At 45.3% G+C, this 24,323-nt stretch overlaps 2 protein-coding genes and 1 pseudogene across 4 annotated transcripts in view; all 3 read left to right on the top strand.

Moving 5' to 3' along the window:
* The first annotated feature begins 43 nt into the window (after positions 1-43).
* Positions 44-24,323, top strand: part of tssc4 (tumor suppressing subtransferable candidate 4) — a 57,599-nt gene continuing 33,319 nt past the window's right edge. Inside the window, exons 1-2 of one of the 2 annotated variants that reach the window (XM_023953757.1) lie at positions 44-141; positions 2,002-2,818. In XM_023953757.1, the coding sequence (XP_023809525.1) occupies positions 2,072-2,818 (747 nt within the window). In that variant the 5' untranslated portion in view covers positions 44-141; positions 2,002-2,071. Of the gene's footprint in view, positions 142-2,001; positions 3,539-24,323 lie in introns of those variants that run through there. The other variant, XM_004086060.4, reaches the window with a different exon arrangement.
* LOC101160881 (aerolysin-like protein) lies at positions 5,239-23,106 on the top strand. Of its 2 annotated transcripts, none has more exons than XM_023953756.1 (2): positions 5,239-5,275; positions 21,901-23,106. In XM_023953756.1, exon 2 carries the CDS (start codon positions 21,915-21,917, stop codon positions 22,854-22,856), a length of 942 nt encoding a protein of 313 aa, XP_023809524.1. In that variant the 5' UTR covers positions 5,239-5,275; positions 21,901-21,914; the 3' UTR covers positions 22,857-23,106. The 2 variants fall into 2 exon arrangements, with proteins under 2 accessions (XP_023809524.1, XP_004086107.1); XM_004086059.3 differs by lacking the exon at positions 5,239-5,275 and adding an exon at positions 20,361-20,464.
* On the top strand, positions 5,847-6,851 carry LOC111947183 (annotated as a pseudogene).

Genomic DNA, 24,323 nt, shown 5'->3' with positions numbered 1-24,323 from the left:
CGCCCTTGTTTTTTTACATGCGCGGATCGGCTCGGTCTGCAGTACCACAGGACAATCGTTAGGGGGCAGTAATGACGTAAACATTACACGATCTACCGTAGAAGAAGAGGGTTTCGGCCGGCGGTCTGCGCTATTTCAAAGGTACAAACGGGATTTAAGTCAAAACTACGCGTATTATATAAATATTTGTCATGTAAACAACAGCGCATTTCGCAGCTCTTTTCGGCTAGACAGCATTTTTGTTTTGTTTATAAGCATTTGTAACGTTGTTAGCATGTCGCGCTACTACTAGCATCGTGCTACTTAGCATGCTAACTAACTTCAGTCTGAATCTTGTTTTTACGAAGTCAATATTCCGAGTTATTTTTATTTTTATTGCCAATCTTTTTAAATAAAATCAAAACAAAAGCTTTAGTTTTTTAGGCACAAAAAAAATTCATATATGAGATGAAACAGATGTTTTAATTCATGCGCTGTTAAGGCTGATGATCATGATGATGTTATTATTGTTGTTCGCACGTATTTTTACTAGAAAACAAAGTTATGGAAAACATATTTAAAGTTAAAATCCCATTAACTGTGAGAAAATTGTACTTTGATCCTGGAGGAGCGGAGAGCTGCAGAAACAGCCGCTCAGGAACCAGGGGGGTATTTTCTTTATTTTTAGCTTTTTTTTTAATTGAAAAAACACTTGAGGTTTACAATTTGTAACAATTGTATACAATTATGACAAGTATAGAAAAGTAGAAAAAGTACAGGACATGAACAAACAACATAGGCAGGATAAAATAAAAATATAACAATAATACCGAAAAAAAATTAAATAAAAGAAATTAAAATAAAAAGGGGGTCACATAGACATTTTAATGATTCTTGACTTGGGGGGTTCTCAAAAAGCTGCAAGTTACATATAATACTTTGAAGTTCCATAGCAAGTTTGATTTCCATGAAGTTTGCAGATGAAAAAAAGAGCAGAGTTCTTTATGAAATGTAAAAGAATATGGTTGGATTTCAAGGAATTGACATTTATGTATATAGAATTTACCCAAAATAATTACAACATTTAAAATAAGTTCTGTGTTTTTTTGTTTTTTAAATTAAACCCAAAAATGATGTCCTTAATAGAAAAGTCTGCTAAATGTGGGATTTGGGGGAAAAGCCAATAATTCCAAAAGACATTAGAGTCAAAACATTCAAAGAAAAGATGCTCAGTTGTTTCAATGTCATCATGACAAAAAGAACAGCAGTTTTCAGGAATTCCAAACCGTTTTCTTAGTAATTCCTTGGAAGGGTAAAATACCTGAAAAGGTTTTAAAATTGACTTCCTTGGCTTTAGGAGGGATGGGGAGTTTGAAATATTTGGTTCGTATTTGTTTCTTTTCTGAATTATTGAAATATTGGGTTATATAATTTGAATTTGAGATGTAGGGAAAGGACGTTTCATTCAAATATTCTCTGATTTGATGGTTGGGGAGTTTGAGTTAGGGTTACCAAGTCCAGCGTAATTACACTAACTCAAATCTGGTCATACCGACATACCCAGAGTAAGCAAGTTCAGGCGGATTTCAGCCAGAGTTCAGGCTTAAAGTCAGGCTAGTTTAAACGTGCTTCCTGGATACCTGCCTGAACTTACCGAAATCCTAACCTTGACCCTTCCTGTGGGTCCGTGCAGCCAATGACAACGTTCAGCACTGGCTGCACGTGCGCATTCTTGTAATTATTGACCTTTTATTGGGTCATTATTTCAAAACATTTATTTCAAGTTTGTTTTGAATTGAACAGAATTAGGACTTAAATAATTATGCTTGCTTTTAAAATGGATGTAAACATAGAGGATCATTATTATTTTACAGGTTATTTCCAAAACCCTCATATTTACTGTTGGATGCTCGGTGGTCCGTCCTCACAGGTCCTAGCAGCTTGTTGTTGTTTTGGTAGATGTTAAAACCAGTCCATGCAGGTTTGATGGGGTGGCCTGACCTTTGGTGTCTTCCTCTACAGTTTTGGGGTTCCCACCTGACCGGGTTTGTCTTCCTCGCGGCTCGGGGTTCGGCTGCAGCCGCGGCTGAAGATGTCGCAGCAGAAATGCGTCCAGAGCTGCGGCGACGACCAAGAAGGCTTTGAGCTGTCGGCCAGTGACGAGTCGGAGCCCGAGGAAGAGCTGAGCCGGGCGCCCTTTGACCCGGAGCTGGATGACAGCGACGACGGGGGCGAGGAGGCGTGCGCTCTCGGCGCCACCCGCTCAACTGCGAGCACGTTCGTCTTGAGCGGAGGGAACTCTGCGTTCTCCGACCGCAGCCGCAGCGTCTTCGACTGCCTGGATGGCGTCGAGAGGCAGACGGCACCTCTGCTCCCCGAGGAGAGCATGCCCCCTCCCAAATGTCCCCCTCCTGCAAAGAAGAGGGGGGTCCCGGACTACCTGCTGCACCCTGATCGCTGGACGCGCTACAGCCTGGAGGACGTGAAGGAGACCACTGATCAGGAGAACCGCAGGGCGGCGCACAACTTCCTGTCCAGTCTGCGGCCTGAAGAGGGCAACCGCCCCCCCGGTGAACCCCCCCACGACCAGCAGCAAAAGGTGGTCTTCTCTAAACCCAAACGAGCGTTCAAGGAAGAAATCTCTGAGTCAGACCAGCAAGGAAAGGAGAAGAGACTGCACCTCAGTCACCTGGCTGAGGAAGAGGAGGAGGACAACAAGGCTGCTGGAAAGACCCAGCAGGATGCAGAGGAGGTCAGAGACCAGCAGGAGTCCCTCCCCAGCTTCACCCCCTTCAAGAAAATGAAGAGGAAGAGCTACAGAAGGAGCTCGGATCACAAGGATGAGTGCTAAAATGCTCGATTTGATGCTGACTTTGTGCTAAAGCTGGAACATTTGATGTTTTATTCAAAGAAAGTTTGACATATGAACAAACTATCAATACAAACCAGGCTGAAAAAAGCATGAGAGTTTGGTTTAGTGACGTTTCATGAATTCTTTCTTCATAAAACTAACGACCAACAATGCTGCAGTTATCTTAGCAGAGCAGGAAATACAATAAAAGAATCCAAAAAAGGCCTGAAATTCCTCCTAGAATTCTTCATTCTGGTTCAAATAAATCATAAATTGGCTAAAGAAAGTTTCATGCATGAGATTCTTTGTCCTGCTGAATGCTGCTCACATTATCAGAGGGAATGGATTCTAAAGTTTGTCTTTTCCTAAAACAGAGTTTCTCATCCTCAGACAGTCGCGTTGGAGCTTCTGTTCTGGCGTTTCTGGTCTGATATCACGTCTCTCCTCCTGCTGCCGTTTTCCATCCTGTGTGTTTAGTGGACCGGAGCAGCAGCGTCCAGCCAGCATTCAAACTTCCTCAGCAATAAAGTTAATCTGCATCCCAAAGCGCCTCCTGTTTGCTCCTAACTGTTTGCGTTTCTCTGCAGGAGGAGGCCATGCAGGAGCTGCAGCTTTGCATGGCAGCCTCAGGGTCAGACATTTTTCACCTGTTGCAGTCCTCGGCTGCTGCAGACCATAATTTGAAATAAATAAACATTCCAGAAACATTCTAAAAGTCTGTGTGTATTTTGTGTTCTACTACACACTGTTCATGTCTGTTTAGCTTATGTTCTGTGGCTGAGCTGTTCCTGGTAGAAGAGATTCCTGATGTGTTGTTTCCTCACAGCACGTCTCTAAATTGGTAAAAATAGGTTTAAAATTCTAGAAAGAGTTAAGTGCAAAAACGGTGGAGGTTACCATAAATAAAGAAATAAAGAGAAACAGTCTTCTCGGGTGGGGCCCTCCCGGCGCGGCGGGGGGGGCTGCACTCTCTTTCCCCCCCATGCCTCCCTGCTCTCTGGCTCTGGGGCCTCGCGGCGGTCCTGCTGGCCCTGGCCTGGGTGGCGGATGTGGTAGCAGGGGGGGCGGTTATCCTCTACCTGCTGCCTTGCGGGTGTTGGGGGGGTTCTGGCTGCCGCAGCGGGGGTCTTGGTGTGGGGGTGGCTGGGTGCTCCTCCTCCTTCTTTTCACGTTCCACCATCCATTTAGAAGAACATAAACTCTCACCTGAGCACAGGTGTTAGCTCACCTTTGCACTAATAGTTTTCGTGGTTGAATGAAATATTTCACACCAGTTGGTTTGAAGGCCTAAGTATGCGTGTGTGAACACTATCTGTATTGTGGACATGTTGACGTGGACATTTTTGGAGCCAACAGGTATGTTTATAACATTCATTTGAGCGTGAGTGGACAGGCCCCGCCCCTTTGAGATTTGTATTATATCTGAACATCACGGTAATGATAAACATCCAGAAACTTGTTGCTTTATGCTGCTTCATTGTCTTATCCCCCCCTCCTATTATCACCCTTCAACCCCCCTCTCTCTAACATCCCTCTCTCTTCTTCCCTTCTTTCCTTTTCCGTCCGGTCCAACACAAAAGATTTTCAAATACGATTAAAATGAATAAAGTTTGGCCTCAATTCCAAAAGGGGTTTATTCAGACATACCTCTGGTTTGTCAGAAGATTCATAACCCCTCTTGTTTAAGTAAAATATGTCCAACACAGGAGGCCTTCAGTTCTCATCTGTCTGCCCAGCTGCTGGACAGGGCAATGTAAAAAGGAGTGGCCGTGGTGCAGCGGTAGGGCAGCTAACCCATGATCATAAGATTGCAGGTTCAATTCCCGCCCTGCACGCCCATGAGTCGAAGTGTTCTTGGGCGAGACACTGAACCCCACCTTGCCTCTGGTGGTAGGCGGACTGTAAAGCGCTTTGTTCTTGTAGGAAGAAAGGCGCTATATAAGTATACGCCATTTACCATTAAAAAAAAGGAGAGAAACAGGAAAACAAACTAACATTAGTCATTTTTTGGTGCCTGTATTCATTGTGTGTGGAGGGGATGTGTGAATGGAGAGGAGGGCAGATGGGTGAGTTGGTTTTAGCTTTTTCTCTTTCTTGTATGTTGTTGTTTGTATTTAATTATGCAAAAATCTCTGAAAATTTAATTAAAAAATTTAAACCCAGACTTTCATTCTGGTCTGACAAACGGGCTGTAAACCTGACCATAATGCTACTGACTTCAGACTTGGCTGTTGTGACCGGTAGAGAACAGAGTATAGAGCAGATTTGAATAGAAACTGAGGAGGTCAGGCTGGAAAAATCCACAGCTGGAGGAGAGGCCGAGCATCCTGGGCCCCACCCTCAGGTCCATATAAGAGAGAGCAGCTTCAGTCTGAGCAGCACTGAGGAGGGAGCCACACCGCCCAGAACCAGAACCCAAGGTCCAATCAAAGGTCTAACTTTGCTGTGAGTATTGTAAGAACCTGGGATGGAATCCCACAGTAAGAAGTTTGTCTTTGAATCACCAGATTGGATGTCTGGAGGAAAGTCTAGATTTTATTTTTGGAAAAAGATTTATGCTTTGGTGTGATTGTCCATTTATAGTCTGTAGTTGAAAACATTGTTATGGCTGTGGACGCATTTAGTTTGAATTTTCTGTTTATTCTGTGTTTTGTGTTCTTTATTTACCATGTAGTACTCTTTGCAGCGTTTAGTGTTCAGGCCCACTCTGTGTAGTCTTTTGCTGAGTGTGATTTCTACTTTACAGTGAAGCTGTAGGGGTGAACTGCTGTTTTCTTTTATGTTTTCTTCTGTTTATGTTAATCTAGGGAGGTTAGTGGAGGCTAAGTTCCGCTAGAACCCCTAGACAGAAAAAGGGCATAACAGATAAGTCCAGACACTTGAAGTGTTGCTGACTCAGCTGTTCCTGTGACTTCAGAGTCTTCATGGTACCGGTCTGGTTCTCTGAAATCTCTTCAATTGTTGCTGAACATTGAGTCTGTGACTGAAATGGAAGTTGTTCTTTTTCTTTTTGCAGGTTCTACCACAAAGATGTCTTACCTAGCACCTGTGACTGTCATTGGGGGACATGGCGGATATTCTTTTAGTTTCACCGGGGAAAGCAACAGGGCCACGCTAAAGAAGCTGTGGGTGTGGGTGGGAGGGTGGCAGGTGAAGGGCAACAAGGTTTAGCTGACTGATGGTCAGGCCCAGGAGTTTGGAAAGCCTGAAGGAGGATTTTCAGAGATGGAATTTCAGGATGGCGAGCAGATTAAGTTGCTCTCGCTGTGGGGCAATGGTGCAGGAACTCGCCTAGGCGCCATCAGGATCAGGACAACATCAGGACAAGAATTCTTCCCAAAGATGACAGACTGGGGTCTGAAAACAGAGTACCCCATTGATGTTGGGTCTGGGATTTGTCTGGGAGTTCTAGGAAAGGGTGGGGATGACATAGATAGTCTGGGGTTTGTGTTCATCAACACCATCAAGTCAACCGAGCTGATCGACGTTTACTACCCCACCCTCCACCAGGTGATCCCTCAGGTGGCCACAGAGGAGATCAAGGCTGTCACTTACACCAATAACACCGCCGTGCCTCAGTCCTACACAGTTGAATCCAGTAAAACCCTCACCAAGAAATCCTCCTGGTCCGTGTTAAACAAAATGGAAGCGACCTTCAGTTTTGAGGTCAAGGCAGGGATACCAGAGGTGGTCGAAGCGACTACTGGCTTCAGCTTCACTGTCAGTACAGAAAGCTCCTACGGTCTAGAGAACACTGATGAGAGGAAGGAGACGTTCTCCTTCCCGGTCAATGTTCCTCCTGGGAAGACGGTGGATGTGAAAGTCACCATTGGCAGAGCCACTGTGGATCTCCCTTACATGGGAAAGGTGAAGATAACCTGCTACAACGGGAAAACCCTTAAGTTCAACACCAGCGGGATCTACAAAGGCGTCACCTACACCAACCCTAAAAGCATCGTGACACAAAAGTGAATACCACCGATTAGCTACTCGTGCTAACTTTCTTTCCTCACAGCCATTTTCTGTCCTCACCTGTACACACTATATCATGGACAACCCAAAGGCGTCTCTGTGACCTTTGTGATAATTACTGCTGGACTTTTCCTGTCCTGGATTTTGTGTGTTAGATCACCGACACTAGAAACCCAATGTTCACAGTGTGGTCTACTGTGTCTTCCATTGTCTTTAGAGGATTGGCCCACGACAGGCAATGTCTTCTTTGGAAATGTCATGTAATCATTGTTCTAATCCTTGTTCTTATCTGTGTTCTTTATCTTGGGCAAAGTTTTTGAAGCAGACATGTTTCTTCTGCTATGTGCTTTGCTGGAGCTAGCTGCTTTTGCTGTCGTCTGCAATAAATCTTTGCCTTCCAATTAGAAAACAAGTGTGTCTGTCTGGTTGTCTGTGGTTCCCTCTGGACCCCAGGCATCAGCTAATGAGGTCTTGGTGAGCTTTCTTATCAGGCGCTGGACTACAGGTCGGAGTTTCAGATTCACTGACTCAGAAAGCTCAGCAATCAAAGCAACACAAACATTAAAACTACAAACTGGGCCTTTTGAACAACCGCACAGGTAAGAGGGAGTGGTCTAAGGGTGTGACAGTATTTCTGCCCTGAGGACCATATGGGTGTCTTGTTCCTTTTCAGAGTAAAAGCATTTATATCACTCAGAGGATTTATATTGGTAGGTGGGGATTTTAATCTATTTTCTATTAAATGGCTGGATAGAGATCCCCCCAGACATAATATCAATAGAATCCCACTGAATAAATAGATTCATGTCATTTAAGTGATAAATGGAGAGAAAAATCCAGGAGTTTCTCAATTTCCTTGGATCAAACGTAATGGTAAAACTTGTTTTTTTGTTATGAAACGGCGTAAAAAGACCTGAGGAGCACAGCTCCACTTACAAATAAAAATATAACCCAAAAATATAACCCAAAAAAAAAAGCTTTTTTGGGCTCCATGGAGCCCAAATGGCATCACTGCGAATTGATACAAACCCAGTGGTGTTCCAAAAGCTGTGTCTTGCCTGAAGGCCCCTTCTAATGGAATCTGCCAATAGCCCTTACATAAGTCTAATGTGGTCAGATCGTGTGCTTTTCCGATACGCTTGAGCCATCTGAAAGTGAATGGTCCAGACCAGTGGTGATGGTTCCAAAGAAGGATGGGTCCCAGCGCCTTTGCATTCATTTTAGAAAGGTGAGTGTTGTGTCCCGATTTGATGCATACCGCACGCCTCGTGTTGATGACCTGATAAAGCGTATCGGAAAAGCACACTATCTGACCACATTAGACCTATGTAAGGGCTATTGGCAGATTCCATTAGAAGGGGCCTTCAGGCAAGATATGCTTTATCAGGTCATCAACATGCATCAAAGCGGGACACAACACTCACCTTTCTAAAATTAATGCAAAGACGCTGGGACCCATCCTTCTTTGGAACCATCACCACTGGTCTGGACCATTCACTTTCAGACGGCTCAATGACCCCCCAAGTCTATCATTTTCTTGATCTGCTCCTTAAGAGAGTGTGTCAGACACTCAGGGATGCTGTAAGGCCCCGGTAGAATAGGTGCAGAATATTTTAGATTGATGGTATGTTTGACTAGCAAAGTCCTCCTAGGTCCATCTTTAAACAGGTCAGGTACTTGTGCCAGTAGATTAGACTCCTGTTTCTGCTAAAGTGAAAGTTTATCGAGGCTGCACAGAAGAGGAAATATCTGGCATACAGGTAATAGGGTCATCACCATCATCGTGTATTTTGCACACTAGTAATGTCTGTTGAGAAGGTGGTTGCTCACAGTCTGTCCACTCTTTCAGCAAATCAATGTGATATGTTTTACTCTGCTTTCCTTTTTCTGGGTGTGCTATTTCATGTTACTTGACTAACCTGTCTAATCAATTCATGTGGACCCTGCCATTTAGCCAAAGTTTTTTTGCTGTCAGCTGTAAAAGTATGAAAAACTTTTTTACTTGGTTTCAAATCACGCTGACTCACTTTAACATGTAGCCCGAATGAGGATACTTCTAAGTTATGCTTTTCATTGAGGGTTCTTGTTTAGGCTAGCGTCTGCAATATCTTGGTTCGTCTCAGGGAGGGAGGTGAAGAGCTCAAACAACACACAACAAATGGCTACGGTGCAGGAAGTGCAAATTTATGTAGTTATTCCCCAATTACAGGGCTTGAAAGAGATCATGAGTTCATGGGTTCCATAACAGCTGATTGTTGAAACACCAAGATGTTAATCCAGGTTCTATTGTCCAGGTAAACAGACACTCTGTGCCTTTGATGAAGGCAATGTGAAGTGGGAAGAGGACAGGGTTGCTGCACCCCTTACCGCACTGGTTCTAGGCAATTTCCAGGCAGCTCGCCATCGAAGGACAAGAAAATGGAGATGGAAATAGGGATGGAATGGGGATGGAACCTGGCCAGGTCCCTCTCAAATCCGACAAATCCCGGTAACACAAATAACTGGCACACAGACAGACGTTCCTGGTAGCAGCAGCTCAGAGTAGCCTCCCACGGCCGTCTGTGCTGCGCCATTTTTAAGAGGCACCGCGGTCACGTGGGAAGTACCGGGAGCATGCGCATGTCTCGCGATAACTCGTACGCATTTGGGCAGGACGAACAGAAGGAGGAGATCACCCGGGTTACATCACGCTTTCTTGTCATACCAGGATTTCAGTCAGACAAAATTCTTGCAGTAGAATACATTTATTTTCACATACTTAATTTACAGCTTAGTTGGCATTAACAAACTTTGATTGGCATAAGGCTACGTACAATTCCATGAGATAATTTCCATAAACTTTAGGGTAAGAAACCCCCAAAACCAAAGATCAACAAGAAGAAAGAATGTAAATGTATAATCAGTGTGTCATAAGATGAGGTGTGTTTCGGCGGCATTCCATTTTCATTTCATTTCATTCCATTCCATTTAAAGTAAGACTGCTATGTGTGACCCGGCACCTTTGACCGTTGGGCTGCCCCCTTCTTTTCATTTCTTTTATTCGAGTACAGCGCCTCGAAGGGGACACACTATCTAGTGGAACTGCTATGTGTGACCTGGCACCTTTGACCGTTGGGCCGCCCCCGTTCAAGTACAGCGCCTCGAAGGGGACATATTATGTAGTGGAATTGCTATGTGTGACGCGGCACCTTTGACCGTTGGGCCGCCCCCGTTCGAGTACAGCGCCTCGAAGGGGACACACTATCTAGTGGAACTGCTATGTGTGACCCGGCACCTTTGACCGTTGGGCCGCTCCCGTTCGTGAACCACTAGGGGAACATACTATCTGCAGGAGAGAAAGAGTCAACAAGATGAACAAACAAAATAAACAAACAAGGAGCCAACCTAATTACTCGTATTTGGTTGCAATTTAAGGCATTTAATTACTCATTCTTAAGGCTTCCACCCGGCTACATATTCACCATTCAGACATGACTAATTTTCCTTTGAGCTGCTAAAATATCGTCTGTTTTAAATCTAACGTATCTCTGAAAAGCGGAAGAGGACCAGCGCCCCATAGCTTTCAAAGTAGAAGTAGGCACATGAAGAGCAGCGGTCGTTGCAGCACCAATTGTAAGGGAGTGCAAGGTGTAATGATCAGCCTGGAGACCGCAGGACGAGCAGAGGCTGCGGAACTTGGAAGCCATCCAACTTCTAGTCAGGGGTTTAACGCCATCCACGAGAAACAGAGGTGCTGACCAGGGTGTGGTAGGTCGGTGGCTCGGATAGCGTTGCATTGAAGAAAACGGGCAGAAAACAGTATCAATTTTTGCAATAAAAACTTGAACACCTTTGCAAAGTTTGTCAGTTTTAGAATGTTTAAGATTAAGAACATAAAAATGCTCAGTGAATGATAAGTCAGAAAAAGTGAGGTCCGGCTGAGGGTTGAAAGACAGAGTTGTAGTAGTGAATTCACTACATCTTAGGAAACCACAAAAAGCCATTAAAATTACAGCTTCTAATAAAGAGTCTACATAAGGGGAAACGAAACCAGCTCGTAATCTCATCACTATCTTATGCATTAAAGATAGAGTAAGTGGTAACCTTTTATCATTTCCGGATGGACGAGCCTTCAGAAAACCATTGAGGAGAGGGCGAATGGCAGGGTGTCCAAGAAGACTTGTAGATGACGAAGACCAGCATCTTGTGTGGAACTGGATAGCAGCTAGGCAGGACTTGATGCTCTGAACTTGATACTGGGGATTCTCGAATAGATGTACAGCAAAAGCGCAGACCAGTGGTACATTAATTGGCAGTGGGGGCACATGAATACTAGCACAGAAAGAGCTGTAGGATGTCCAGGATGAATCATAAGCTTTAATTGTATTGTCGGCTAAACCAAACCTCATATATTCGGCAGCGGATAACAGCAAATCACTCATTGGGAAAAACTTAATCCATCTGTCGGAACGCTGGGCAGGGGAGGCTGTGAGGATCGGCTTTTGGACACAGAGTACTGAACTCCTAAAGTTTGAAGCGAGAGAGAGCATCAGCGACAACGTTCACATGGCCAGGAATAAAGGTAGTCCGAAGAATAAAACTATGTAAAACGCTAAACCAAGTCAACCGCCTCATGAGACTATTTATCAACGCACATTTAGAGCGACCTTTGATTATTTCCACTGCAGGTGCATTGTCGCAAAACACTGTTATCCGCTTTCTCGACCATTTCTTTCCCCATAGCGAGCATGCTATTACGATTGGATAAAGCTCAAACAAAGCCGTAGATTGGGGTGCAGCTTCCATAAGTTCTGATGCCAAATGTCTGCGAACCACTCGTCGTCGAAAATACCCCCAAAACCAACGGACGGAGCAGAGTCAGTAAAAAAATGAAGGGAGTCAGAAGACTCGAAACGAACATTATAAAAGAAAGAAATGCCATTCCAAGCAACCAAAAGAAGAGACCAAAAACGCAAATCTGACAGAGAACCGTCATCCAGAACCACGAGATCATGGAGGTCGGGAACTGAACCGGCAATAACAAGAAGGCGAGAAATGAAAGAGCGACCATGGGGAATAATGCTCATAGCGAAATTCAGATGACCCAAAAGGTACAGCAAATCCCTCTTAGTCACATGACTGATAGACAGAAAAGACGACACGGCTTCACGAATGCGAGTGAGCTTATCGGGGGGCAAAGAAGCCTGCATCAAAGCACTATCAAGAACAATACCCAGAAATTCCAAATGAGTGGAAGGACTGCATGTTTTCTCAGGGGAGAGAGGGACGCCTAAATGGGAAAAAAGCGACAAGACCGTAGAAATACAATGATATGGGGGTGAGGAAGGAAAATCAATTACCAAAAAATCATCCAAAAGATGCAAAACATAGGGAAGCCTGAAGGAATTATACAAAATCCAGCACAGGGCCTCCGACAAAGAATCAAATATGCGAGGACTGCTACGGCAACCTAAAGGCAAACGAACAGAAAAATAATACCTAGAGCGCCATCTAACTCCGAAAATATACCTTTGTGAGGGATGCAAAGGCATAATCTTGAATGCATCTGATATATCAGCCTTCCCCAACCATGCACCACGTCCAGCGGAAATTATCATAGAGATAGCATTGTTGACCGAAGCGTAGAAAAGAGAAAAGGGCTCACGGGGAATCAAACTGTTTTTTTTTTTTTGTTTTTGTTTTTTTGTTTTTTTTTAACTTGTCCTGTCCAACAGCTAGGCAAACAGATGAGAGCTGAGGGCCTCTTGTGTTGGACATATTTTATTTTAACAAGAGGGGTTATTCATCTTCAGACAAACCAAAGGTATGTCTGAATAAACCCCTTTTGAAATTGAGGCCAAACTTTATTAATTTCAATCATGTTTGAAAATCTTTGGTGTTGGACCGGACGGAAAAGGAAAGAGGGGAAGAAGAGAGAGGGACGTTAGAGAGAGGGGGGGGTAGGAGGGTGATAATAGGAGGGGAAGGGGGGTAAGACCATGAAGCAGCATAGAGCAGACAGGTTTACTGGTTGTTTATCGTTACGGTACGGTTCAAATGTAGTACAAAAAGGGCGGGGCCTGTTCACACACACTCAAATATTATCAACACACCTGCTAGCTGCAAAAATGTCCACATGTCAACATGTACACAAAACAGATAGTGTTCACGAACGCATACCTATGCCTTTAAACCAACTAGTGTGAAATCTTTCATTCATTCAATCATGCAAACTATTAGTGCAAAGGTGAGCCAACACCTGTGCTCAAGTGAGTGTTTATGTTCTTCTAAAATGGATGGTGGAATGTGAAAAGAAGGAGGAGGAGCGCCCAGCCACCCCCACACCCAGACCCCCGCCGCAGCAGCAGCGGCAGCCGGAATTCCCCCAACGCCATACGGGAACAGGCAGGGAACAACCGCCCCCCGGGCGACCAAGACCGCCACCCAGGCCAGGGCCAGCAGGACCGCCGCGAGGCCCCCAGAGCCAGAGAGCAGGGAGGCGCAGAGGGAAAGAGAGCGCCGCCCCAGCCCAGCCAGGAAAGCAGCCCCCCGCCGCGCCGGAAGAGCCCAACGCAGGGCCCCGCCGGAGAGGGACGCCCACAGCCCCAGACGAGCACCCCACCACCACCCAGGAGTTCCGGGCATCCCCCGGCCCCGACCCCAGGACCCCCCAAGGGAGACCCGCTCCGCACTCCAGGCAGCCACCCACCCGGCCCACGGTTGGTCCAGGTAGGAGCAAGGCAGGGGCCCGCCGCCCCCGCCCAGCAGGGGGGAACCCCGGGGAAAAAAGGGCGGCCCACAAGGGGTGTTATAAATATGGCCCGACCAGGCTCGGCCATGTTGGAAGTTTGGCGGGGCCCAGCGCCCAGGGGCAAGGACCAGGACCCACCCCCAAGGGACACGAACACCCCCGGCTCAGGTGTAATATGAACCCCCCCACCGTGCGGAGAGAGCACCGCCGGGCCCAGGGAGCCGGCACCCAAGGGACACGGCCGCCATCGCCAAGGGGCCCGCACCCCCCACCAGGGAAGGGGTAGGGGACAGATGGACCCAGGTCCCACCTTCCTTGTAAAATGTGTGTGCGTGTATGGGTGTTTGGGAGGGTGTTTGTGTGCACGTGTGTGTGTTTATGTTTGAATGTATATATTGAAGGGGGAGGGGTGTGTGTACTAAGGGGGGTGCAGTTAAAATTGGCGAGTAGGGCACTAAGGGGACATCTCCTGATTACTCACAGTGATGTCCCCTCACCCTCCACACCAAGGGGCCCTAAATGTCTAAGGTGCGGTTAAAATTGGCGAGTAGGGTGCCAGGAGGACATCTGCTGCTTGCTTGCAGTGATGTCCAAGCACCCCCCCTACCAAGGACCCTACATGTCTAAGGTGCAAATAAAACCGAAAGAGGGGGGGCCCACTCCATACGGCAACCATAGGAGGGGGGCCACTCCCAAGTAGCCCCCCCCAAGGCGCATCGCAGGCTAGACCCCCCACCCCCTTGGGAATCAAACTGTTACCACTCGGAACGGAAGAATTATGAGGACCGGAGAGGTCTATAATGAGGCGCTTCTTCCCGGAATATTTCCGAGTGGCCACACCTAAGGGGCTAACCCGAAACACCGGAAACGGAACTCTGGAAAAAGGTCCGATCATATAGCCATTGGAAACCTCCTTAGCTAGGAGAGAATCCACAACGTCAGGCTCATTACGGGCTGACAGCAGGTTCCCGCAAACATAAGGGGGAAAACACATACCAGCCATAAAACCCTGAACCAAACCGGTATTGAGGTAGTTCACAAAGCAACTGTCAGGGTGAGAAGCCAGGGCAGCAGAGAGAGCTGACATGTTCACGGGTGTAGAAGGATGTCCAAATTTTAATTCCCGGAAGACTTGGGCCGGACCCTCCGGGGGCATACAGAGCGGGGATGACTGTCCGCACACAGGCTACAAACCTGTACAAATCTACAATTAGGAAACACACAAACACCTTCATTGAAATTATGACAAATGGGGGAACGAAATCGGGGCCGAAAATGTACCTGGCCTCGAGGGAGGAAAGGGGGGGCATCACGGCACGCTTCACCAAGGATATCCGAGCATTCATGCTATCCAGAGAACCTTTAATATCCACGAGAGAGGAGATGATGGAAGCCTCGGTCGGGGACGTAGAGATAGCGTCACGGGAAGACTCGGGAAGCACGGCGGCGGCTCAGGACGTCGCCGAAACAGGGCGCTTGCGGGAGGGAGCCTTCCCTTTCCCTTTTGAGCAAGTGACACCGGCACCCTGATCGCCCGAACCATCGACTTGAGCCAAAAGTACTGGAATATGTCTTCGTGAGTCAGACCGTTGGGCACCGGAACGCCCTGCTCGTACAGAGCCTCCAAAAGACGGTGGACAGGCCAGTCCCTTAAGCGCCTAGACGAAATGCGGGAGCTACGGCGCTGAGGACGCGAAGCAGAGGCGGAACCACCGGGGGAGATGGAAACAGGAGGAGCAGTCGCAGGAATGACGGAAAACTCCCCATCTGAATACGGAGGATTATCACTGTCCGAACACAAAAGCGGGGCAGACATCACAACGCAAAAACACGCCAGGAAAACCACCGACAGCATGGAGAACATGCGACGAATGCAGCGCTGCGGTAAGAAAGAGAATGAACGGCTGCACACCTGGACTTAAATAGAACGCTGAACAGGTGAGTTAATTAACTACCGCCCTAGGGGGGGGAATAGACTGCAGAGTTTTGGCTGCCTGAAAAGCGAACTCGTTCGCTGTTTTTTGATCACTTTGGGCTCTGTTGAGGTTCTCTTGTGCCAGTTCTCTGTACATTTCCGAATGATTCCTCATCTGAAGTACATAGGACAGGATTCCCTCAGCCACTGGTTCCTTTCTTGTGTCCCGTTCTTTTCTAAACAAATCCAAGGGTCCCTGGACTGGCCACCCTTACAGGAGCTCAAATGGGGAGTAACCTGTGGAAGCCTGGAGAAAGTCTCTGAATGCAAACAAGAGAAAAGGCAACCATTCGGCACTCTACATGAGAAAAAAGCTGAACAAGAGCATTTATTATTGCCTTTGTTTTGATGGTACATAAAGGGAAAGCTTCCGGAAAATGGGTTGCACAATCAAACATGACCAGAATATATTTGTATCCAGAACTGCTTCTCTTCTGTGGTCGTACAATATCCAATAATCTGGAAATGGGTACTAATAACTGCCAGAGGATGTAGCGGTGCTTGTTTAAGGGCATGAAGCACAAAACTCTCTTACATGTTTAAACATACCTGGCAAGTAAAAGCGCTTTGCTAATCTTGAATAAATTTTTAGATGACCCAGGTGTCCTGCCCATGGAACTGGGCTAGGTGCAAAACTATAGATCTGGATACAGTAGGCACTACCAACCGCTTACCCGTCTCTCCCTGAATATATAAAATATGGTTATCTAATACAGTGTTTTTCAACCTTTTTTGAGCCACGGCACACTTTAACCCTGACAAAAATCCCGCGGCACACCAGCATCCAAAAAAAAAAAGCAGAAATTCACGGTCTGTATTGATTGACAGCCGCCCCCGCCCCCCCGCAATCTCACGTGGATTTTTGTGATAATTGTGGCAGAAAAAGCAGGAAGTTGCGGCTGTTTTTTTTAAGAGATGAACCACCAGCTAAAGGCGAGCTTTAGCTGGTATTTTTGTCAGAACTGAGCGACTTTATCAGCAGAATTAAGAACAAGGAAGTGAAGACTTTAACCACTTCTGATTGGTCAAACTGATGACATGTGATTAAGCCTTCAAGAATGATTGGCGGAGACAGTTAAAGGGGCGGGACTTTTCTTTACACAGTTATAGCTGCAGCTAAATCGCGGTACCGTGATTCTCATCAAAATGTCTTTAATAGAATTAAATAAACACAAAGAAAAAGAAATTTTAAGATCTTTTATATTCCTAACTACTCAGTGTTTAACAGGGCCTGTTTGGATACACAGAGAGCTGATTTCTTGGAGATGGAAAATGTTTTTAGTTTTGTTTTTAGTGAATGAGGGCAATTTCCCACGGCGCACTTGACCATCTCCCACGCCACACTGCACACTGGTTGAAAAACACTGATCTAATACACATTTTGTATCTGTAGCGACATTGTCAGTTTTGGTTTCAACTTGATTGTACAGAAAAGCCAAAGAAGTGTCAGTCAACTGTAAATGTCTAATATCATTTGGTACATCCCAAACAAATTCTAACATTGAGGTTTCTGCATAAGAGTTTCAAAAGACCCTCAACGCTTTTCTTGATGGAGTTGGCGCTGTGATTTCTTTTGGCCTTTGTAGCCGCCCTCACAAAGATCATCATGAAAACCTGGAAGAGGTTCCAAACCAGCCTTAACCTGTGACATTGTGACTACAGCTCGTGCCATGAGGTCAGAGGGCCAGCTTCAACCTGTGGAGCCCATAACGAGGCTCAAAACTAGAAGATACAGAGCATTCTCTGTCTGCCTTTGCATGTCAGAACAGCGCCCTCTGTGGAGTGTTTTAAGTCCCGTCTTAAAACACATTTTTGTTTCTTGCTTGTAACACCGTGTGAGTTGTGTGATCCTCAGGGTTTTTATCTGTATTTTTATCTGTATTTTTATCAGTGTTTGTATCTTGTTTTTATTTGTATTCATTTTATTACTGTACTTTGCTTTTATTTTGTTTGATAATCTTTTGTCTGGTTTTGGTCACTGTACAGAACTTTGGAAACTGCATGTTTGGGAAATGTGCTACATAAATAAAGTGGATTGGATTGGATTGATTACAGCAATAACATTGGTTTGTCTTTTGTCCCTGAGTAAGTCCCACAAAAGAGGATAATCCCTCCCAATACCACAATCAACTGGCATTTTGTCCTACACTGCAACTTGCAAAACAGATGCTTGATCATCCAGATCCAAAGTAACTTCAGCAGTGGGATACACTTTGCCATGTCCATGGACACACTCAATAACAGTTTTGTTCTTATAGTTGAGAACATGGTCTGTTATATAACATTTCTTTACCAAAGACTTAGAACTGCCACTGTCTAACAAAGCAGTTAAAGGAACACCATTACCAGTCACTGGGTAAAAGGAAGTAGGGTCTGAACATGGATCTTGCAACTTGGTAACACTTATCTGTAGCACACAACAATAACCGGACTGTGACTGTGTGGCAACGTCAACTGGTGGTGGTATCCACACTGTTTATTTATTTTAGGTTTAAATGTCTTGCTAGACAATGTAAGACGTAAAATGTTTCCTGTGATGTAACCTGTGATGTAATGAATAGCAGCGCCCAATAGTAGGGGTTTATCATTTCAAAGGGAGTGTCACAGGAAGTAAAAAGAGAGAGTTGGAGAGTGACATGCTGATGTGCCCTACGTGGAACAATTGTAGTGTTCAGGTTCTTTTAATAAAGAAAGGACTTTCTCAACTTGGCTCCTCTGCCTTTATTTCCCTGAGGGACCCATGACACAGACATTTTGGGCTTTTTAAGAGGATGGAACAAAGCTTTATGTTCAGGCGGCTGACAAATCGCAGATTAAATGCTGTCCCCCATTGTCACCACGAGGTAAAGTCTTCCTCACACTACTGCTGGATCTCTGAGCCTCTGGACTTTTGTCAACCGGCCGCCGCCCATCTCCAAGGGTGTGATGAAAGACTCGCTGCTGTGTCCTTGGCCAGTTGTTCTGTGAGCATTAATGGACTGGGTTGCAAGGTTAGCTGCTTCCATCCCTGTTGGTTGTTCATGCTCCTTCACCCACGTAAGTACATCAGGAGGTAAGGTGCGAAACAATTTTTCCAATATGATGATTTCTCCGATGTCTTCCATACCACGTTGGTCAGGCCTTATCCGTCGACAATATAAACCACTAAGACGATGATAAGTCTCTGTAGGCAACTCCCCTGGTGAGACATTAGTGTCTCTGAAACATTGTCTGTAGTCTCAGCTGAAAGATTAAATTTGGCCAAAAAAGCCTCCTTGATATCAGGATATGAGTCTGAGAGGTCTTCATCCCTCGCTGAGTAGGCTGCTAGAGCCTTTCCAGTTAACAAAGGTACAAGTCTGTATGCCCATTCAGTGTACGCCCAACCCCAAGTCTTTGCAATCCCCTCAAAACGGAGTAAAACATTTTCAATATCTTCCTCAGGCCGATATGGTAGCATCTTGGGGTCCATCTGACGGAAGGGCGGTGGTTGCACCATGGAGGGTACAGCAGTCATGTCCATGTCAACTACATCGCTATCTTCTCGACAATGTCAGGGCACTGTCGTTGGGAGCGGCAACAAGGAGGCCTCACTCCAAGCTGAGCGTGGAGAGTTACTCACATCTGTTGCAGGTTGTCTCTGGGATTGGAGAACCACCCTTGGGTTCTTCAGTTCAGCCAACAAACCCTCTTCTCTTGTAATTTTACCCAACATTTTTTCACATGTTAAATAAAAAGAAAGATCAAAATTATGACAATTTTAGAGAGTACAATCAAAACTTTTTGACAAGATATACTTAATTTCCAATTCCTCCATAAGCAAAAGCAAATCACCTCGTAATCGTATCAGTCTAACGATTCTCTTCACGATAAATCCAATATTGACATAAACACATGGACCTTCTGCTGTGATGGTACAGAAACAGTGAAGCACCTTCTTTATTTATGTGAGAGATCCTAATCTTTCTGGGTTTCTTTTTCACCACTGGTATACTTTTCTTTAAAAAACCTACAAAAAACCTTGTCTCCTTTGTCAAACCCCCAGGTCAGATCTGAACTGCAAAACTGAAGACAAAACAACTCCTCGTCCGTTTTGTGGTTCAGATTTTACCTAGGATGTCTTTCTTGTTACTTCTGGGTTTCCGATCTGGGGTGTCATCCTCGTTGGTTATTGGGGTTTGGATCTGACCTTGAGTGTCTTTCTTGTCAGGTTTCAGGTTCGGATCTGACCCGGGATGTCTTTCTCGTCAGGGTACGGGTTTAGATCTCATGTAGGGTATCTTTCTTGTCACTTTTGGGGTTCTGATCAGATGAAAACAACATGGTACTTCCAGTCCTTGTCTGCTGCAGGCCATAATAAACACTCCAGAAACAATGTAGAAAGTTCTTGCGGTTAGCGCTGTGTGTTTTTGTGTGTATTTTGTGTTCTACTACAGACGAGTTCATGTCTGTTTGGGCTTATGTTCTGTGGCTGAGCTGGTCTTTGTATAAGAGATTCCTGATGTATTGTTTCCTCAATCCACAGCCACGCCGCACATCTATTATAATCAGTCATTTTTTTGCGCCCGTTTGCATTTTGTGTGAAGTGGATTTGTGAATAGAGGGGAGGGCAAATGGGTGAGCTGGTTTCAGAATTTTCTCTTTCTTGTATTTTGTTGTTTGTATTTAATTATGCAAAACGCTCTGAAAATTAACCAATCATGGTCAGATTAAACCCAGACTTTCTTTCTGTTCTCACAAATGTCGAGTGTGGGGACTTGGCTGTTGTGGCCGGTAGAGAACAGAGCAGAGAGCAGATCTGAACAGAACTTGAGGAGGTCAGGCTGGAAAAATCCACAGCTGGAGGAGAGCCAGAGCATCATGGGCCCCACCCTCAGGTCTATATAAGAGAGAGCAGATTCAGTCTGTGCAGCACTGAGGAGGGAGCCACACCGCCCAGCAACAAAACCCAAGGTTCAATGAAAGGTCTAACTTTGCTGTGAGTATTGTAAGAACCTGGGATGGAATCCCACAGTAAGAAGTTTGTCTTTGAATCACCAGATTGGATGTCTGGAGGAAAGTTTAGAATTTATTTTAGGAAAAAGATTTGTGCTTTGGTGTGATTTTCCATTTATAGTCTGTAGTTGAAGATGTTGGTATGGCTGTGGCCACATTTAGTTAGAATTTTATTTTATTCTGTGTTCTTTATTTCTGTCAGAGTGGGACCTCGTTTTTTCTTTGCGTGTCTGTCTCTAAACATTTTCACGTGGAGGCCAGAGAACGCAGATGTGTTGCAAACAGTCTCCAGCTCTCCTCACTATGCTCTCGGCAGTGTTTTGTGTTCAGGCTCATTCTGTGTAGTCTTTTGTTGATAATAATAATTGATTTGATTTATCCGGTCTTTTCCAGACACTCAAAGTTCTTATAGTGTGTTTATTATTCATTCACCCGTCATTTATACTTGGTGATGGTAGCTACTGTTGTAGCCCCAGTTGCCAGTTGGCTGCCAGTTTGCGCCTAGGACTGCTCCGACCATCACCAGGACATTCATATGCATTCACACAACAGTGGAGCAACACTAGAGGCAAGGAGGGTGAAGTGTCTTGCTCAAAGACACGACGACAGTTGACTAGGGGGAGCGAGGATCATTGGACGACCTGCTCAACCTCCTGACCCACTGGCACCCAGTGTTCCCAGTTGAGTGTGTTGAGTGATTTTGTCAAGGTTATTCCTGAAAACACAAGACAGTATTAACAAAGGAAACAGACACCAAGAACCAGGTACGATTTCTTGGAAATTTCCTAGAAACAGACCACCTTTCTGCTCCAAACCGCTCTTCTCAGGGTGTCTGTTCCAACCTCGCACTTTTATTTAAAATCAGGTCTCCCTAGTAACATGGTGAGTGAATTATCTTTAGGTCACAAGGCAGTTGTTAATCATTTTCTGCTGTAATAACAGGAAGTTCTGTCTTTCATGATCTAATCATCTCACATTCCAAACACTTCTTTCTGTTCGGCTGAAGTGATCACTTTTTCTGAAATGGCACACGGAAAAATCCCAACGAAAAAGGACTATAATTGTGTAAAAAAAACAGAACATAAAAACTGTCTTAAAAACAGAAGTTTGAATAATATAGAAAATACATGCACTTAACAGATTTATAATTAAAAGGGAAGCTTTAGGGGTGAACTGATTTTCTTTCTTTCTCCTGTTTATGTTAGTCTAGGGAAGTTAGTGGAGGTCATGTTCCTCTAGAACCCCTAGACAGAAAAATAACATAACAGATAAGTCCAGACACTTGAAGTGTTGCTGACTCATTAGTTTCTGTGACTTCAGAGTCTTCATGGCACCGGTCTGTTGCTCTGAAATCTCTTCAGTCGTTGCTGAACCTTGAGTGTCTGACTGACACGGAGGTTGTTCTTGTTCTTCTTGCAGGTTCTACCGCAAAGATGTTGTACCTGGTACCTATGAAAATGATTGGTGGACAAGGCGGTGATTCTTTTAATTTCACCGGGGAAAGCAACGGGGCCACGCTAAAGAAGCTGTGGGTGTGGGTGGGAGGGTGGCAGGTGAAGGGCATCAAGGTTTGGCTGACCGATGGTCGGGTCAGGCAGTTTGGAAGGGCTGAAGGAGGATTTTCAGAGATGGAATTTCAGGATGGCGAGCAGATTAAGTCGCTCTCGCTGTGGGGCAATGGTGCAGGAACTCGCCTAGGCGCCATCAGGATCAGGACAACAGCAGGACAAGAATTCTTCCCACAGATGACCGACTGGGGTCTGAAAACAGAGTACCCCATTGATGTTGGGTCTGGGATTTGTTTGGGAGTTATAGGAAGGTGTGAGGTTGACATAGATAGTCTGGGGTTTGTGTTCATCAACACCATCAAGTCAACTGAGCTGATCGACGTTTACTACCCCACCCTCCACCAGGTGATCCCTCAGGTGGCCACAGAGGAGATCAAGGCTGTCACTTACACCAATAACACAGGCGTGCCTCAGTCCTACACAATTGAATCCAGTAAAACCATCACCAAGAAATCCTCCTGGTCCGTGTCAAACAAAATGGAAGCGACCTTCAGTTTTGAGGTCAAGGCAGGGATACCAGAGGTGGTCGAATCGTCTACTGGCTTCAGCTTCACCACCAGTACAGAAAGCTCCTACGGTCTAGAGAACACCGATGAGAGGAAGGAGACGTTCTCCTTCCCGGTCAATGTTCCTCCTGGGAAGACGGTGGATGTGAAAGTCACCATTGGCAGAGCCACTGTGGATCTCCCTTACATGGGAAAGGTGAAGATAACCTGCTGCAACGGGATGCCCTTCAAGTTCAACACCAGCGGGATCTACAAAGGCGTCACCTACACTGACGCTAAAACCATCGTGACAGAAAAGTGAATCCCACCGATTAGCTACTCGTGCTAAATTCCTTTCCTCATTCAGCCATTTTCTGTCCTCACCTGTACACACTATTTCATGACCCTGTGACAACCCAAAGGCAACCCTGTGACCCCTGTTCATAGCTGTGATCTTTATCTTGGGCAAAGTTTTTGTGAAGCTGACACGTTTCTACTGCTATGTGCTGTGCTGCAGCTAGCTGCTTTTGCTATCGTCTGCAATAAATCTTTGCTTTCCAATAAGAAAACAAGTGTGTCTGTCTGGTTGTCTTTGATTCCCTCTGGCCCCCAGGCATCAGCCATAGAGGTCTTGGTGAGCTTTCTTACCAGGCGCTGGACTACAGGTCAGTTTCAGATTCACTGAAAGCTCAGACATAAGAGCAACACAAACATTAAAACTAAAAACTCCAAAATGCACTGGGACTTTTGAATAATATTTCAAACTACTGAGTTTTAGACCATAAACACCACGTGAGAGTGACTCAATCACAGAGGTGATCAGAAGCTGTCAGGTAAACAACCCCACCCCCACCAGAGCAGTCTCTGGATAACGGGAAACATAGCCTATTAAATTATAAAAAAGCTCTGCGTAGAGCTATAAGCCAGTACTATTCAACCTTAATATCAGAGAATGGAAACAATCCAAGATTTCTTTTTAGCACTATTGCTAAATTAACTCGCAGTCAGAGCTCAGTAGAACCACATGTTCCTGTTTCTCTCAGCTCTGATGATTTTCTTACATTTTTCGACAGTAAAATCTCAAATATTAGACATAAGTTAAATCAAGTTATTCCTACTATCAGCCCAGAACAGGCTGAAGCGGTAGAAATGGAGGCATCCATAGAAACCTCTGTAACATTGGACTGCTTCACTATTGTGGATCAAGCGGAAATAACATCAATTATTACGTCCTCCAAATCCTCAACGTGTCTGTTAGACCCAATTCCCACTAGACTTTTTAAAGAAACTTTTCCCCTAATTAATGATCCCATATTAACAATGATAAATGCCTCTCTGGAAACGGGTTACGTGCCACAGTCTTTTAAATATGCAGTTGTTAAACCTCTTCTGAAAAAGCCCAGTTTGGATCCTAGCATCTTGGCCAACTATAGACCGATATCAAACCTGCCCTTTATTTCTAAAATCCTAGAAAGAGTTGTAGTTAAGCAGCTTTACCGCCACCTACAGGACAACAGCCACTTTGAAGACTTTCAGTCGGGGTTTAGACCTCACCACAGTACGGAAACTGCACTAGTTAGAGTCTCTAATGACTTGTTATTGGCCTCAGAAAAGGGACTACTTTCTATTCTGGTCCTGTTGGACCTCAGTGCAGCCTTTGACACTATCGACCACGGTATTTTACTCCATAGATTAGAGCAGGACATTGGGATCAGAGGATCTGCTCTCCAGTGGTTTAAATCCTATCTGTCTGATAGGTATCAGTTCGTTAATGTAAATGGCCATTCCT

This window comes from Oryzias latipes, chromosome 3 (assembly GCF_002234675.1).
Source record: "Oryzias latipes chromosome 3, ASM223467v1".
Lineage (NCBI taxonomy): Eukaryota > Metazoa > Chordata > Actinopteri > Beloniformes > Adrianichthyidae > Oryzias > Oryzias latipes.
This window is presented reverse-complemented; position numbering and strand designations above follow the sequence as displayed.